This window comes from Nipponia nippon, unplaced genomic scaffold (assembly GCF_047370975.1).
Source record: "Nipponia nippon isolate SJK-2023a ecotype South Korea unplaced genomic scaffold, ASM4737097v1 scaffold_3, whole genome shotgun sequence".
Lineage (NCBI taxonomy): Eukaryota > Metazoa > Chordata > Aves > Pelecaniformes > Threskiornithidae > Nipponia > Nipponia nippon.
In genome coordinates, this window is record NW_028262347.1 from 84,949,300 (window position 1) to 84,964,392 (window position 15,093).

The 15,093-nt window shown below is 43.6% G+C and overlaps 1 protein-coding gene across 2 annotated transcripts in view; it reads left to right on the forward strand.

The window, feature by feature from the left end:
- TEAD4 (TEA domain transcription factor 4) overlaps nucleotides 1-12,733 on the forward strand; it is a 63,529-nt gene extending 50,796 nt beyond the window's left edge. For both annotated transcript variants that reach the window (XM_087766926.1, XM_087766927.1), the window contains 3 exons: nucleotides 4,932-5,072; nucleotides 6,518-6,670; nucleotides 10,096-12,733. In XM_087766926.1, coding sequence (XP_087623052.1) covers nucleotides 4,932-5,072; nucleotides 6,518-6,670; nucleotides 10,096-10,209 — 408 coding nt within the window. In that variant the 3' untranslated portion in view covers nucleotides 10,210-12,733. The remainder of the gene's footprint in view (nucleotides 1-4,931; nucleotides 5,073-6,517; nucleotides 6,671-10,095) is intronic.
- Nucleotides 12,734-15,093: the final 2,360 nt, after the last annotated feature.

Genomic DNA, 15,093 nt, shown 5'->3' on the forward strand with positions numbered 1-15,093 from the left:
AAGTTAAAAGCAGTGTCTCTTTTGGCCATTAGAGACCCCATGATGTGCAGTATGATTTTGTCCTGGTGCAATCCTGGGAAGTTTAACTGCATCCATTAGTGATTTACCTCAGTGTCCAGTTGACATTTAGAAGTTAATTTGGCTATGGCAGATAACAGTGTTTTTCCTCAATTTTCTGCCTTGTCTCCCTTCAGGAGCTAATCATCTCCATAGCAGGGAAAGCTAACAGATTGGAGTTCTACTCCTGAGGGGTTCTTTGGTCTCGTATTCATGTACATCATTGCCATTTTGAGTTTACATGAATAAACCAAGTTGCAAATAATTCAAGAGCAGATAAGTGTGTGCTAAATAATCTCTGGTCCAGGGGCAGTAACCTCCATGAAAGGATGGGAACCAGCAGCTATAAGTAAGTAAATAAGCCGTAACTGTAAGGCCAGCAGTATCTGTCTGAGGTGCTGCAGCTCCATTCTCCTGCATACGTGAACTGGAGCCCTCAGCTAGCTGCTGCTGTCATTCCCTGGAGCTGCTGAAATTCCATGTGTATGGGCTGAGATTTTCAGAGGTGACAGAAGGAGGTGGGTGCACAGCTCTTGTTGACTGACTGCCCTAAGACATGTCTGACAGTCCTAGCCTATAATAGGGGACATGCTTTAGAATAAAAGGTGCAGTGTAAATGTCAGGGAGTTCTAACATGACTCCATTACTTCCCTGAAACAGGGCTTCCAGGAACCTGATTGTACATAATGTTAGCAAATGGCAATGACTGCTTAATTCAGACAGTATTACCATAATTTTGCCTACTGCCAAATAGTTTAATGTTGATTAATTAGATGTTAACTAGCTGTGAAATTCTACAGTCTGGTCTTTTGATGGGAGACTTGCCAAATTGTGGAGGCACGTAAAGTGGCTTCTTAGGGCTAGTGAAGCTTTTCTCATGAAGTGGAACTAGCACCTTTCTGCTTTGCCTCATATTGACTGAACTTCTCTTTTAATTTGCCCTTAAGAGTTTAAGGGAATGTAACCTTAACTTTACTAGTGCAACCCTGAAAATGTTTGTCTGGTTCTGCAGTGAGGGCCTCCGCTATGTTTATGTAGCAGTGGTCCGACCAAGCTTCTGTAGCCTTGACCCTTTGTTCTTTTGACTCAGTGGGACAATTTCTTTGGAAAAGCAGAACTGGGTCCATACATTGTGTTTATCACCCCCAAGGGAAATAGCTGAACAATATTGTGAAGGACTCCTGGTCTAGTTCCTCTTTGGAGAAGGGAAGGAATTAATCTTTATTCAGACAGCTGGAGTATGGGTCAAATAAACAATATGGTTAGTTGCATTGACATGTAAATAAGTATTACAGTAGCTCAATAGAAACCTAAACCCGAATAGAGTAGCACTGCTGCTCTGTAATACATGTACATTTGTGGTGCAAACAAAGTAGCTGCATAACTATAGTGGGGAAAATTTGATAGCAAGGACTTCAGCATGACCATAATAATTCACTTGGCGACCTGAATTATGATTACATCTGTAATGCCTGTGCCTTGTTCCTATTAATACCTGTGCTACCAGGTTAAAGCTAGCCTGGATTTGCCCACATACGCTACTCCAGTGTAGACAAACCATCGGAGCATAACACTACATTACACTCGTTTAGGTGATCATGACAATGCAAAAGCTTCCCGTCTTCCTCCAGCTGTTGTTTCCAAGTCTTGTGCAAAAGTTATCACTACCTCAGTGGTGCAGATGTGAATGGCGTAAAATGATTTTAAAAAAAGTTTTAAACCCAAATTGTTTTACTGATATATTTTAACACATGTGCCCAAATCTGTTTTCAGCTCAGTGAGGAGGCAGAAAACTGGGGGCAAAAAGGGATGAGTTGTTAAGAGAAGTCAGGAACCTATTCAGCTCGATAAATTGTTTTGTGAAGCTATCTTCTGAGGGGAAGCAAACATGAGAATAAAATAATTGCCAGCTTTGTATGACTATCTTCTGATAAATCAGAGGATGCTCTTGAATATATAGTATGCAGGAGATGACAAATTTAGGAAAACATAAAGGGATGAGTGCAAAGCTGGTGTAAACTGGTATGAATGTATTACGCATGTAGGGTCAAGCATATTCACAAGGGTTGAAGATCTGTCACTACTTCGGAGGGAGGGATTCTACTTAAAAGGAGGAGTCATAGAGAAGGCAGCAAGCCATTCTGACAAATAGACTTTCTTTCATCCATAATCTGTGGTGAAGATGGTACAACTGTTGAGGATTTTTGTAGAAACTGTGGGAAACAACAGTCATTTTGAAGAGTGATTTGTGATCATGTATTTAAATACTATGCTGTTATGTTCTGCATTAAAAGCAGAGTGAGCAGAGTGAAAGCTCTGTGCCCATCCCCAATGTTGCCAGTGTTGATGTGAACATTGGAGCATTCTGTCATGTTGCCTGGACTGAATCTGCGTCCCACTAGAATTATCTGAATGCTACAACTGCTAGTCTAGGAGATACCCCAGGAGATGCACTGCCCACTGTACTTCATGAAAAACCTATCCTAAATCTGTCTTTCACTTGTTTCTGAGTTTGTACTTTTAAAAAAAAATCATGGTAATTGGATTTTATTCGTCTGTTTGCTTGGATCTTCTGTGGCATCATTTATCTAAAGCAGATGGTAGTTTTCCTCTAGGTGGAAATATGTGTGTACAATGGCACAGTGGCAACAATGCCCCAGTGTTGTGCTAAGTGGAAAATGGAACTGCATTTTCTGAAATAAATGGGGAGATGGTTTATTTTATTCCTTTTACTACCTCCTCCTTCACACACCTGAAGTGGCAAGTTAACAGCCATGGTAATTGGATTGAATGGCAATACTGCACATTATTACGTGGCTGCTTTTCCTGCTAGTGCTTTTGGCATCACTGTTCGCAAAATGATCAATTCTTCTGCGACAATAACTCTGTGTGATGGGAGCTGCTGCTGGGCGTTGTGGTACAGAGATGGCCCAGCTCGACTGTCTAGGGGCAAAACTTTTAACTTGAAAGGAATGACAACAAAGAGTGGCTTCTAGCAGGTTACTATTTACTGCTGTAGTTACTCAAACCCAGCATTCACTAGAAGCAGCAAGTCCTGCCTTCTGCTTTCCCTATTGCTGCCCATCCTCCCAACACATGTTCTTTGTCTGAACACACACCAGTGCTTCTGAATCAGGTCAGGGAACTGATCCCACTGAGAACTAGCTGAGCAATTCCTCAGTGAGTCTTGTAATACAGCTACAGAAGCATTTGTGTCAGTACAGGAGGAATGGGGAGGCACAAACTGCTCTGGGACAGTGAGACTGCTCTCTCTTGGTGTCCGGACCAGCCTGGTGTTATCAAACTACAACTCTGAGGTGCAGTTTCCCAACAGGCTCAAGCCAACCTGAGTATGTGTTGCTATCAAAACAAAAGAAGTCTTTGTGCCCTCAGCTTTTGTGTGTGTTCTCACCTCTTCCAGCCCCTGCAGCTTTGTGGGAATCCAAGTGAACTTTCTTGGTTGACTGAAAACTAACCCACCAAAACCACAACAAAATTTGTTTTGGCTGGGATCAGCTTTCTCATCTGGCTAACCACAGAGTCATACAATTGCTAATGGTGACACAAAGGCAGCAGCCAGCTCGTGTGTCTATAGATGGGGAGAAGGCTGGACTGGCACTTTCTAGGTTGACTTAAAGCTCTTGTGAAATTGCTACTTAAGAGAAATAAGCTAACAGTATTATCTCATGGCAGAGAAGAGATGGGTATTTTGTGTGGCAAAGAAAAGGGGGATTCATTATTGAGGTGGTCCAGTTCCAAGGCTAGCATTCTTGTCCTAAGCGCTGCTCTAGATCTCGAATAAAAAAACATCGGCTAAGAAAACCATGCTAGAACGGCATCTAATGCAGTCCTATTCACACTGTATCCCCTGTAGCAGGAATACACTTTCTTCATTTTCCTGTTTCCCTCAGATCAGCAGGAAGAACAGAATAGTCTGAAGTAGCCTATGGGAAATGATCATTGCTTTTCTGCTACTATAAGCTACCACCTGGGCTTGTGGAGTACAGAGAAGCTCTACCCTTTTAGTTTTGAAAGGGAGGAAGCAGAACTGGGCATTCCCACCCACCTTTGTGTTTGCAGACCTGAAGGGAACTGCCTCTTCTTTTCATAAGTGTGGTTTGCATGACCCCTGGTGGAAGCTTCAGACAACCAGGATTTTTAGGAGTTAGGTCCCAACAGGAGGCTTCAGTTGGCCAGCCTTAGGCACCCACATTTGAAAACTGTGGCTGCTAATGGAGATGGGTTTGTATTCAGTGGAACTGGGCTGGATCCATCAGCAACCTAATTTTGTATGTTGCGTCCTGTCTACTTACATTCATCTTATCATAGTACCTGAGCCTAATGTGTGTGTGTATGCACACATTCCTTCTCTCTGCTCTGTCTCTTTCCCCTTACTTGCTTATCCAGGGTGGAAAAGCTTCATTACAGTTGCTGTACCCCTATTTTTCCTCCTTAGTGAGGCATCCCAGTCTAGCCTGTCTGTTGCATTGCTCTGTCTCTACAGTGCCCTCCTGTCTGCTCTCTACATGCTTTGTGAGTAGCTCCATGCTGTCCTAGCACTGTTCAGTTACAGTAAATATCAGCACAGGCAAGGGGCTGCGTCATGTTTTTAATGTTAAGAGGATATCCCACCAGGTTTCCCCAGTCTATATGCAAATCCCCACCACTATTTTCTGAAGTGGGAACTGGATTGTAGTGTATACTCTTCAGATTTCGCCTGCTTGCTTCATGCACGTTGATCTCCTTAAGGAGCTTTGGACACTCCAATACCTTACAATCTTGGCTACGCAAGACCCTTTTAGGCAATGGTGAAAAACCACCACAACCATCTATTGATAACCATCTATTTTTCTTCCCCCTTTTTTTTTTGGCAGGCTGATTTGAACACCAACATTGAAGATGAATCCAGATCTTTCTATGGCGTTTCCAGCCAATATGAGAGCCCAGAAAACATGGTCATTACCTGTTCCACCAAAGTGTGTTCCTTTGGAAAGCAGGTGGTGGAGAAAGTGGAGGTAGGGAGCAGACACCTGGGTGCAAGGTTCTCTCTGGCTGCTGTTTTGCCACTTCAAGTATTTGCATCCTGCATATATCTCTAGGCAAAATATATCCCATGCTTGTTGTCAGGGAGATGAATGCCATAGATTATTATTTCTGAGACACGCAGGTGTAAGATTGCTCCAGCCTGCAACATGGCCTTGTCTCAGGACTTCATTGAAGGTCTGGCAGTGTTTGCTATTTTTTCCTTAAATCTCAGTTTCTGAAGACACGTGAATATGTAAGACTCTCAGCTCTGGTGATTCTCTGGGGTTTTTCTGGGGAGCAAAGAAAAGCTAAGAAACCTGGACCCTTGTTTTGTAGTCCAGAAAGGTGAAAACAAACAGGCAACACCTCACTCTCATCAGTGTTTTTAAACAGATCATTTATAGACTATAGCCATTAATTAATCAACTGTAATAATTTACAGACCATAGTCTTATGATTTTATGAGGCTTAGTGTTTGTACGCTTACAGCTTGAGCAACAGTGGAGCTGCATAATTATGCACATATCTGGCCTTGAAGAAATTCCTTCTGATGCCACATTCAGCTGCTAAGAGAGCTGCTCTGACCTGCTTCCTGCTGCTCGCTTTCTCAAGGGACCTTTAGATGCAAGAGGAGCGGCTGTGTGCAGAACACCAGGTGTTCTCGTGTCAGCAGTCAGTTCCAGCAACATCGTTCCCCAAGACCTGTCTCCAGTCATATGATAGACATGGCTGAAGTCTGGTTATGTATTTGCGTGATGGGATAGATAGGCCAAAGAAAGGTGTCATGGTGCACAGGAAAGGAGACCAAGCTTTTGGGGTGAAAGGAGGTAATGGGCATTTAACGGTCTGCTGTGAAATGACAAAATGCAAGCTCAGCTTCTGTTCAAAGGAAGATGAAATATACAGGAGCTAAGATGTGAATGTGAACAAAAATATCTCTAACATTGGCGAGACCCTCTCCTAAGGGGAAGCAGAGATACTATGTTCCCTCTCACAGGTACCAGAAGGCTTTAATCCTTTCAAGCTGTGAAGCATCCTGAGCATATGATTACCATCATTACTAGGAGCTTCCTGGTCTTGCTAAAGCACTAGGTTTTGACTTCTTCAGTTTATCCACACCTAATATTTTTCCAGACCATAGTATAGCTGACAATTGGTCTACTCCTCTTAGTTACCTTTCACAGCTCCTTGGCAGTTTGCTGCTCATAAACTGGAACCCACTGTTCTAAAGAAAAAAGAAATCAATCCAAAGAAATTAGAGGGCTCAAAGGGACTGACCTTGGTGCAAAGTACTATAGAGGAATGATTAATCAGCTCATTACTGTTAGTAAAATGACTTGAAAATGCCATTGTAATTTTTCTTTTCTGAGTCCCTTTATGTGATTAATGCTACTAATGTTAGCCCCGTATGCCCCTTTTGTGTTTTACATTGCAGACAGAGTATGCACGCTATGAAAATGGACACTATTCCTATCGCATTCACCGTTCCCCTCTCTGCGAATACATGATAAACTTCATTCATAAACTCAAGCACCTTCCTGAGAAGTATATGATGAACAGTGTGCTGGAGAACTTTACTATCTTACAGGTGGGACTTTCAACTCTTTTTGTTGGAGTTTGGAAACATGTAAGCCCTGTGCAGGAGTTCACTGTTCTGAGTCAAAGCAGATTCCCTTTTACAGCTCAGTATCTAATTGAACTTAGTATCTCTCACATGTATTGCACCTCAAGACCATTTATGGAGCTCTAGAGATAGTAACTCATGCAGAGAAGCAGCAGAAGAATTTGAGAGACCCAAGTAAGAGAGGAAAAAAAAAGAAAGATAGAGGGACAACTCATGAGGCACAGAGATAAAGGAAGGAGAAAGATTAAAAAGTCAGTGAAGGAAATGCTCATTCCACTGTTGGATGAACGTTGAGGTCCTTTCTGTGCCCTGGCCCTTTTTGCAAGGTAAAAAAAAAACAAGAGTACTGTTAAAGTACTGTTAAGTGGCTATATAATTTTGTCATGGGAAGAGTTTTTCACTGACCAGGTAGGAAAAAAAAAAAAGTTGCTTCCTCAGGACCATCCTGAACCTGGAAAGAATATGGAGACATGTAAAGGAAGGGGCATGTTGGGGGAAGCTCTGTGACACCTTCATGAATCACTGCAACCTCTAGGTAGGGCAGTACTACAGGGCTACAGCAACTAGATTTACATTAGTGTCTATGTTATGCTAGGAGCCTTTCCAGGCTCAGATGCAGCCTAAATTTGGGAAGAGGGCAGAGACAGTTTAAAAGGTGGATTTTCCTAATGGACTGAGTTCTGTACTCACCTCTACAAGAGGTGTCACAGATCTTCGCCCAGAGAACCTGAGGCTGGGTAAGTAGAAGAGATGCTAGAGGCTGTATGAAAGAATGGAAATCAAGTGGTCTTCATTTCATCCTCTGGAGACCTTGTGGGACTTCAGGCAACTCATTTCACTGTTCTGTGGCTCAGGTACCTCAGCTACTAATACAAGGTTAATAATATACCTCACGGGGCTTTAGGAGGCTTTACCCTGGGGAATGGGGCTTGAGAGCAGCCCTGTGGACAAGGACTTGGGGGTACTGGTGGATGAACAGCTGGACATGAGCTGGCAATGTGCACTCACAGCCCAGAAAACCAACCATATCCTGGGCTGCATCAAAAGAAGCGTGGCCAGCAGGTCGAGGGAGGTGATTCTGCCCCTCTACTCTGCTCTGGTGAGACCCCACCTGGAGTACTGCGTCCAGCTCTGGGGTCTTCAGCACAGGAAGGACATGGACCTGTTGGAGCGGGTGCAGAGGAGGGCCACAAAAATGATCAGAGGGATGGGACACCTCTGCTATGAGGAAAGGCTGAGGGAGCTGGGGTTGTTCAGCCTGGAGAAGAGAAGGCTGCGGGGAGACCTTATTGCAGCCTTTCAGTACTTAACGGGGGCTTATAAGAAAGAGAGGGGCAGACTTTTTAGTAAGGTCTGTTGCAATAGGACAAGGGGTAATGGTTTTAAACTAAAAGCAGGTAGATTCAGACTGGATTAAGGGAAGAAATTTTTTACGATGAGGGTGGTGAAACACTGGCAGGTTGCCCAGAGAGGTGGTAGATGCCCCATCCTTGGAAACATTCAAGGTCAGGTTGGACGGGGCTCTGAGCACCCTGATCTAGTTGTAGATGTCCCTGCTCATTGCAGCAGGGGTTGGACTAGATGACCTTTAAAGGTTCCTTCCAACCCAAACTATTCTATGATTCTACCCTTTCATGTTTGTACTAAGATCTTTAGCATCTGGAAGAAAAGAGGAGTATAAATGTTAAGAGTTTTTTTAGACAAGCAAAAGCATGAAGGGGGCAGGGACAGAGAGATGGAAGGCCTGTGTGCTGTGGTCCATACCGAGGAACACTGTAACTGCTTTCTGTATGTTTCATTCCTCAGTCAGGCCAGCGCTTGCTATAAATTTTATGAACAAAGTTGTCATACAGTTATACGTCCTCTGGTGCTTTTATGTTTTGAGTAATCTCACGTCCTTTCCTTACCTCCTGTCACAGAGAGGCATCTCATGTGGGTGCTGGCCTAGCCTTTCATATATTGCCTTGCAGTCCTGCTCCCTGAGGAGCAGGCTGAGCATTTTCCACCCCCCACTCTCCACCATAGAGCTGAAAAATTAGTCATGTTTAATGCAAGGCATGCTGCTAGTCCTCAGTCCCCACTACCAACTTCTGAGGCAAGTCTGATTATATTTTTTCTAGACACTTTCATTAGCTTAGATACCCCTAATGTCACAAGCATGATTTATCTTGCTTTGCACATTGCTCTGGATCTAGCCCTCCAAGATTTCAGAGCCCATTTTTCAGAAAAGGCTCTGGTGCCTTACCACACCTGGATGTGTATAACTCAAAACGGCCCGCAGAAGAAAGGAGAAATGTTAGTTCAGCTGCAAAGCCAATCATGAAGTAAGAAAAGAAAACAGAACAGACGGAAATCAGGCTGCTAAAATTAATAAGCAAGTTCGAAAACAGCTATTTTCTTTCTGTTTTCACAAGAACAGTTAGGCTTTGGTACAGTTCAAGTCTCCAGCTGGTAGGTTTTTCTTCTGCAGTTGAGTTGGTGCTACTGCTGATAAAAACGTATCTCCTCCAGCAGGAGAGAACTGCTTGAAGCTTTAGCTATGGCACAAACTCAGATGACAAGAATGTGCAAAGTTTTGCAGTGACAGAGAGAGGGAAGCTGAGCTAGGAGCTCTGGGTGCAACATTTCACTTGTCCCTGCCATGTAGCGTAGGCAGTGCATGCTAGGACAACACTGTTCCATCACCATGCTGCTGACACTGAGTCACATTGCAGAGAAGCTAAGGTTCCTGAGGGACCATAGAAAAAGAAACAGAAAAAAAGGAGCTCCTCTAAGAATGCATGAGTGTAGCAGCCATCCTTCTCCTGACATCTGCAGTGTATGGAATGGGACGTGTAATGGAGTCAAACCTATAAGGCTCCTGTAAAATGAGTTATACCGTATAATCCTCATGGTCTGTGTCTACCACTGACAAGCAGGAGCAGATGGAGGGAAGGAACTGTTCATGGCTGTGATATATCAACACATACGTGAGCAGGAGTGCCACAGGAGGTGGCCTCTCTATACCCAACAAACAGAGCAAAAAGAGATTTTCTGTGAAACACCTTCTCTCTGCTGAAATCTGCAACACCAGGAGGTGGGGAGTAGAAGACCTAGTGGAACTGCTTCCACTTATGTGGTCGCTGCTTGGTCACAGCTTTCTTTTCTCCACAGTGGACTGTGCTCACCTCCCTGTCTCTTCACTGTATTGTAGTCCTGATGATGCAAAAGTGCTTTGTTTGCGTGTGTGGGCACATAGATTGGGGGTTGTAGTGGCTGAGCTGTGTATCATTCCTGTGCTTCTCCACTCTTTGCCTATTACTGACTTTTTGCTCTATGTTGAATGTGTTGGAATATGTAAGCAGAGAAACAGCAGTTGCCATCTCAGCTTCTTCTCCTTTTCTGTCTAGGTTGTGACAAACAGGGACACACAGGAGACCTTGCTGTGCATAGCATATGTTTTTGAGGTGTCAACTAGTGACCACGGTGCTCAGCATCACATCTACCGGCTGGTGAAGGACTAGAGACTCTCTGCCCTGAGTCGTCCATGGGATGCATGTCTAAGAAAAAAGCCTGTGCTTGAACAACCCCTGCCCCCTCATATCAAACTGAAAAATAAACTGCAGATATTGTGTATTTTCAGAAAAGCACCTCTGAGCTGTTTTGTGGTTGACAGGGTCAAATAAGTTTGTATCTCCAGGTTTGTGCAAATGGGGAAAAGACTTGGAGTCAAAGAAACGGGCAAATAACTGCTTAAGGGTTTCACCACAAACAGCATCCTCTGGAATGTATTTCCCACAGAGCACACAAAGGGTGTGATCATACACATAAAAGGAGTGGGATGCACCTGAGCATACAGGTAGGGCAATGGCAGCAGCTTCCACAAGTTTGACCACATATGAACAGGTTGAAAATGTTCATGCTCCATCTGGTCTGAGTGTGTGCACTCATACACATTCATTTGTAGGTCAACACACACACGGACATGCTTACCATACATTTCTATAGATGTCAGTTAGACATGTGTGGGCACATGCATGTGTAGAGAGATCGCATATGTGCCTGTCTAGCTGTCCACTTTAGCAGGTGTGCAGTCACAGGCTCCTTCAGCCTTCCTCCTGTTGGAGGCTGAATACTGTTTCCCTCTCTTCTGTACATGATAGTGAGAGACCAACCTTTCTTTTGCCTTTTAAATTAAGTTATGCTTAGAAAACTGGGAATGTTAAATCATGTTGTCTTGCCCAGCAAATTTCCTCCATGTATCGGGTCTGATGACTTTACTAAAATAATTCTTGCTGCTTTTGCTTCTGTTCTCTGCACAGTTAGCACTGCTCAGGGAGCTAGACTCTGCTCTTTTCTTGCACACCAGCAAAATAATTGTTTGCCAAGATCACCCGTTAGTTGCAGAAAGTGAGCCTCACAAGTATTGCAAAGAATGCCATTTGGCCAGCAAATCGCAGGAAAAGGATGAGAGAGAATAGTGAAAAGAGGTTGGCTTTCCATGTTTCCAAGGCAATCAAACACAGTCTCTCTGCTTTACTTGTAAACTGAAGTTGTTTACTCAGGAGTCACTGAGAGGCAATAATCTTGGTCCCCACAACGCTGCTGATGTGGGGGAAGATCTAGCTGTTCATGTTACTCTGAGGAAAGAGGTGGGTAGCATGATGCTCCTCAGCAGCCACTGAACAGGCAATTTATTGGGCAGCCAGGCACAGTCCCATGGCACAGATTTGGATATATGGTGTTACGTCTCTTCTTTCCACAATGCATCACAACACCTTAGGAAACAACTCTCACACTTCGGACGTTTCCGTCCTTGCATTTTTGGCATAGAGAAAAGTACTCATGGATACCTAAGGAATCTGAGATAGATACTGTCAGAAATCAATGGTTTATTAGAATGCCAGAAGGTAAGGGCTTCAGCCACACACAGATGAAATCTGACTTCTTTCAAGAACTCATGAGCTTGTTGATACTCCCTTTTACAGCTTTCAGTCTGCTGATTAAAGGGCTCTGTGGATTCCGTGAAGATACTGTACAACTCTTCCCACAGCATATGTAGAGGCCTGCAGACTTGCATATGTCCTCCAGCTTCTTAACCATCTTCCTGTCCTTTAAAATGTTTTGTTTCTGTATTTGAAGTTGTAAGTTGTACTCATTTACAAGGTACTCCAGGGGTCTTCTCACAGAATGACGATTGTGTTTCCTGCACATTTAAATCTCAACTCCCTTCAAAGTTTGAATCTTTCACTCCTAGAGAATGTTCTTCCCATGTTTTATGGACTCAGATTAATCCTTTGAATACTTGAATATCTAAGTCTCCACTGTTTTGGTTTTTTTTTTTTTTTTCACAAGTATTGTTGAATATTCCCCATCCTCTCATTGAAATTCATGAAAAATGCTCAGCCAGCCACCTTCCAGTGTACCATCAGCAACAATTCTACTTGGCATATTAGATTGGGGGCGGTGGGGGAGGGAGGAAAGGAAGGAAGATTCCCTTACTGGAACACATTCTTTTTAAAACATAACCTGGTATTGTACTCAATTTTTGTCCTCCAAACTCTTCATTATGCTCAAAGAAAGCACCGGCATCCTTCACATCAACTCTTAGTTCCTTCACTTCCCAGGGGTTCTCTTCAGCTTTTCCCCACAAGATGCTATGGGCAATCTGCTGCTTTAGGTGCTTGTTTCAACAACGTAATTTTTCACTAGCTCTTCTTCTTGATGGTGTTCACAAGCTTCCTTGTGTGTTTCACTAGCTATGCTTTCTCTTACCCAGGTCTAAACAAGTTCTGGTAAACACTGAACTTAGCTAATGGTAGCTTCGACCACTCCGTGCAATACTTCTGAGGAGGAATCTGATGATGCCTTGGAATCATCAGGGTTTTATTTTGAAGCTGGTATTGAGAGCAGTTGTTCTTTGCTAGCTTGTAAGTGTAGAGAAACATGCAGTGTTTTCCTCAATTACTTAAATCTTTAGTATTCCTCTGGCTCATTGCTGGCTGATAGTATGGAGTTTCTCTGAACTGTTTTCCAAAGCCTGTGTAAAACTTATTCAAGCCTGTAATGCTGCCTCTAGGTTTGTAATACTTAGTTTATGACCTTAGGATTCAATACAGTCTTTTCTAACTCTGTGTTGCTGCTGGGTGAGTTGATTCCTCACAAGGAATTAATATTCAAGAAACAGTAAAGAATGAACTATTAAAATTTAACTTATAAATCAAGTGAGTTAGACAAGTTTATTATGGTAAAATTTTTATATGGGACAACCCTAAAAATTTTTATCTGAAGCATGAGTTCACATTGGTGTGGCTGTCAGCAGTTAGATGAAAAGCAAATGACTAGAAAGAACTTTAACAAAGATGACAGATGACTGTCTTAACTGAGGGGAAGGTGTGTACTGAAAAAGATGAGTATAGATCCATTCTCTTTTAACATCATCAGTGGTCTCCTGGAGGAATAAAGTAGCAGGGTAAATTAATCTGCAGATAGCACTAAAGGAGATTTTTGCAAGCTGAGTATCTATAGAGAACTTGAGCGACTTGAACACCATTGAAGCTCTAGGCTTGAAGTGGGAGAATAAATACTAAGAATGATTTGAAATATAATTTAAAATGTCCTTAAAAGAACAAGTGAAAGATGGAAAATGAAAGGTAAATTATCAGAAAGATAATCAGTGCCTGAGAGGTACCTAGTCAGAACATGATCCAAAATTGGACAGCATGTTGGAACTAATTGTCAAAGGACAGATGCACAAATACAAAACTTCAATGACAGAAATGAACATGAGAGGCAGATGAAAGTCTTACGGTGCTACCCACTCAATGAAATGGAGACATACACTGGAGGATGAAGATTTCACTCTCCGTGGAAGAGGTGATGCCAGCCCTACAAAGGCTGTTTTATTTGGCCTAGCATGTGAGGAAACCTGAGGATTTCCATTTCAACAGAGATTTTTCAAAGAGAAGACCAGAATACAGGCTACTTGCAAAGCCCTGCTGAATGTACTTCATACATAGGTACAATTTTAGAATAGAATAGAATAGTTGCAGTTGGAAGGGACCTACAACCATCATCTAGTCCAACTGCCTGACCACTTCAGGGCTCACCAAAAGTTAAAGCATGTTATTAAGGGCATAGTCCAAATGCCTCTTCAACACCGACAGGCTTGGGGCATTGACCACCACTCTAGGAAGCCTGTCCCAGTGCTGGACCACCCTCTTGGTAAAGAAGTGTTTCCTAATGTCAAGTCTGAACCTCCTCTTACACAGCTTTGAACCATTCCCACACGTCCTGGCACTGGATCCCAGGGAGAAGAGGGTCAGCATTTCTCTTCATTTCCCCTCCTCAGGAAGCTGTAGAGAGCACTGAGGTTGCCCCTCAGCCTCCTTTTCTCCAAACTAGACAAACCCAGAGTCCTTGGCTGCTCCTCATACATAGGACATGCCTTCCAGCCCTTCCACTGGCTTTGTTGCCCTCCTCTGGACACATTCAAGTGCCTTAACATCCTTCTTAAATGGTGGGGCCCAGAACTGCACACAGTAGTCAGGGTGAGGCTGCACCATTGCTAAATACAGGAGGATAATCACCCCTTTTGACCGGCTGGTTATGCTGTGTTTGATGCACCCCGGGATGTGGTTTGCCCTCTTGGCTGCCAGGGCACGCTGCTGGCTCATGTTGACCAGCACCCCCAGGCCCCTTTCTGCAGGGCTGCTCTCCAGCCACTCCTCTCCCAATCTATACTTGTGTCTCATGTTACTCTGTCCCAGGTGCAGAATCCAGCATTTGTTCTTGTTAAATTTCGTGCCATGGATGACTGCCCAATGCTTCGATCTATCCAGCTCCCTCTGCAAGGCCTCTTGTCCCTCCAGAGAGTCAACAGCACCTCCCAGTTTGGTATCAATAGCAAACTTGCTAATGGTGCATTCAACTCCTGCATCCAGATCGTTGATAAAAATATTGAATAGAACTGGCCCTAGAATTGAGCCCTGAGGAGCACCGCTGGTGACCGGTTGCCAGCGAGATGTAGCCCCATTCACTACAACCCTTTGAGCCCTGCCCTTCAGCCAGTTCTTCACTCGGCACACTGTGAACCTGCTCATCTCACAGCCTTATTAAAACACAGAAAAACTACATCCACCACCTTCCCTTCACCCACTAGGCGGATGACTTTATCATAGAAGGATATCAGATTAGTTAGACAGGACTTTCCCTTTGTGAACCCATGTTGAGTGTGCCTGATGATTGCATTGTTCCTTAAATGCCTCTCAGTAGCACCCAGTATGATCTTCTCCATAGTTTTTCCAGGTTCTGAGGTTAGACTTACAGGTCTGTAGTTTCCTGGGTCTTCCCTCATGCCCTTCCTGTTAACTGGAATAACTTTGGCTAGCTTCCAGTCAGTGGGGACC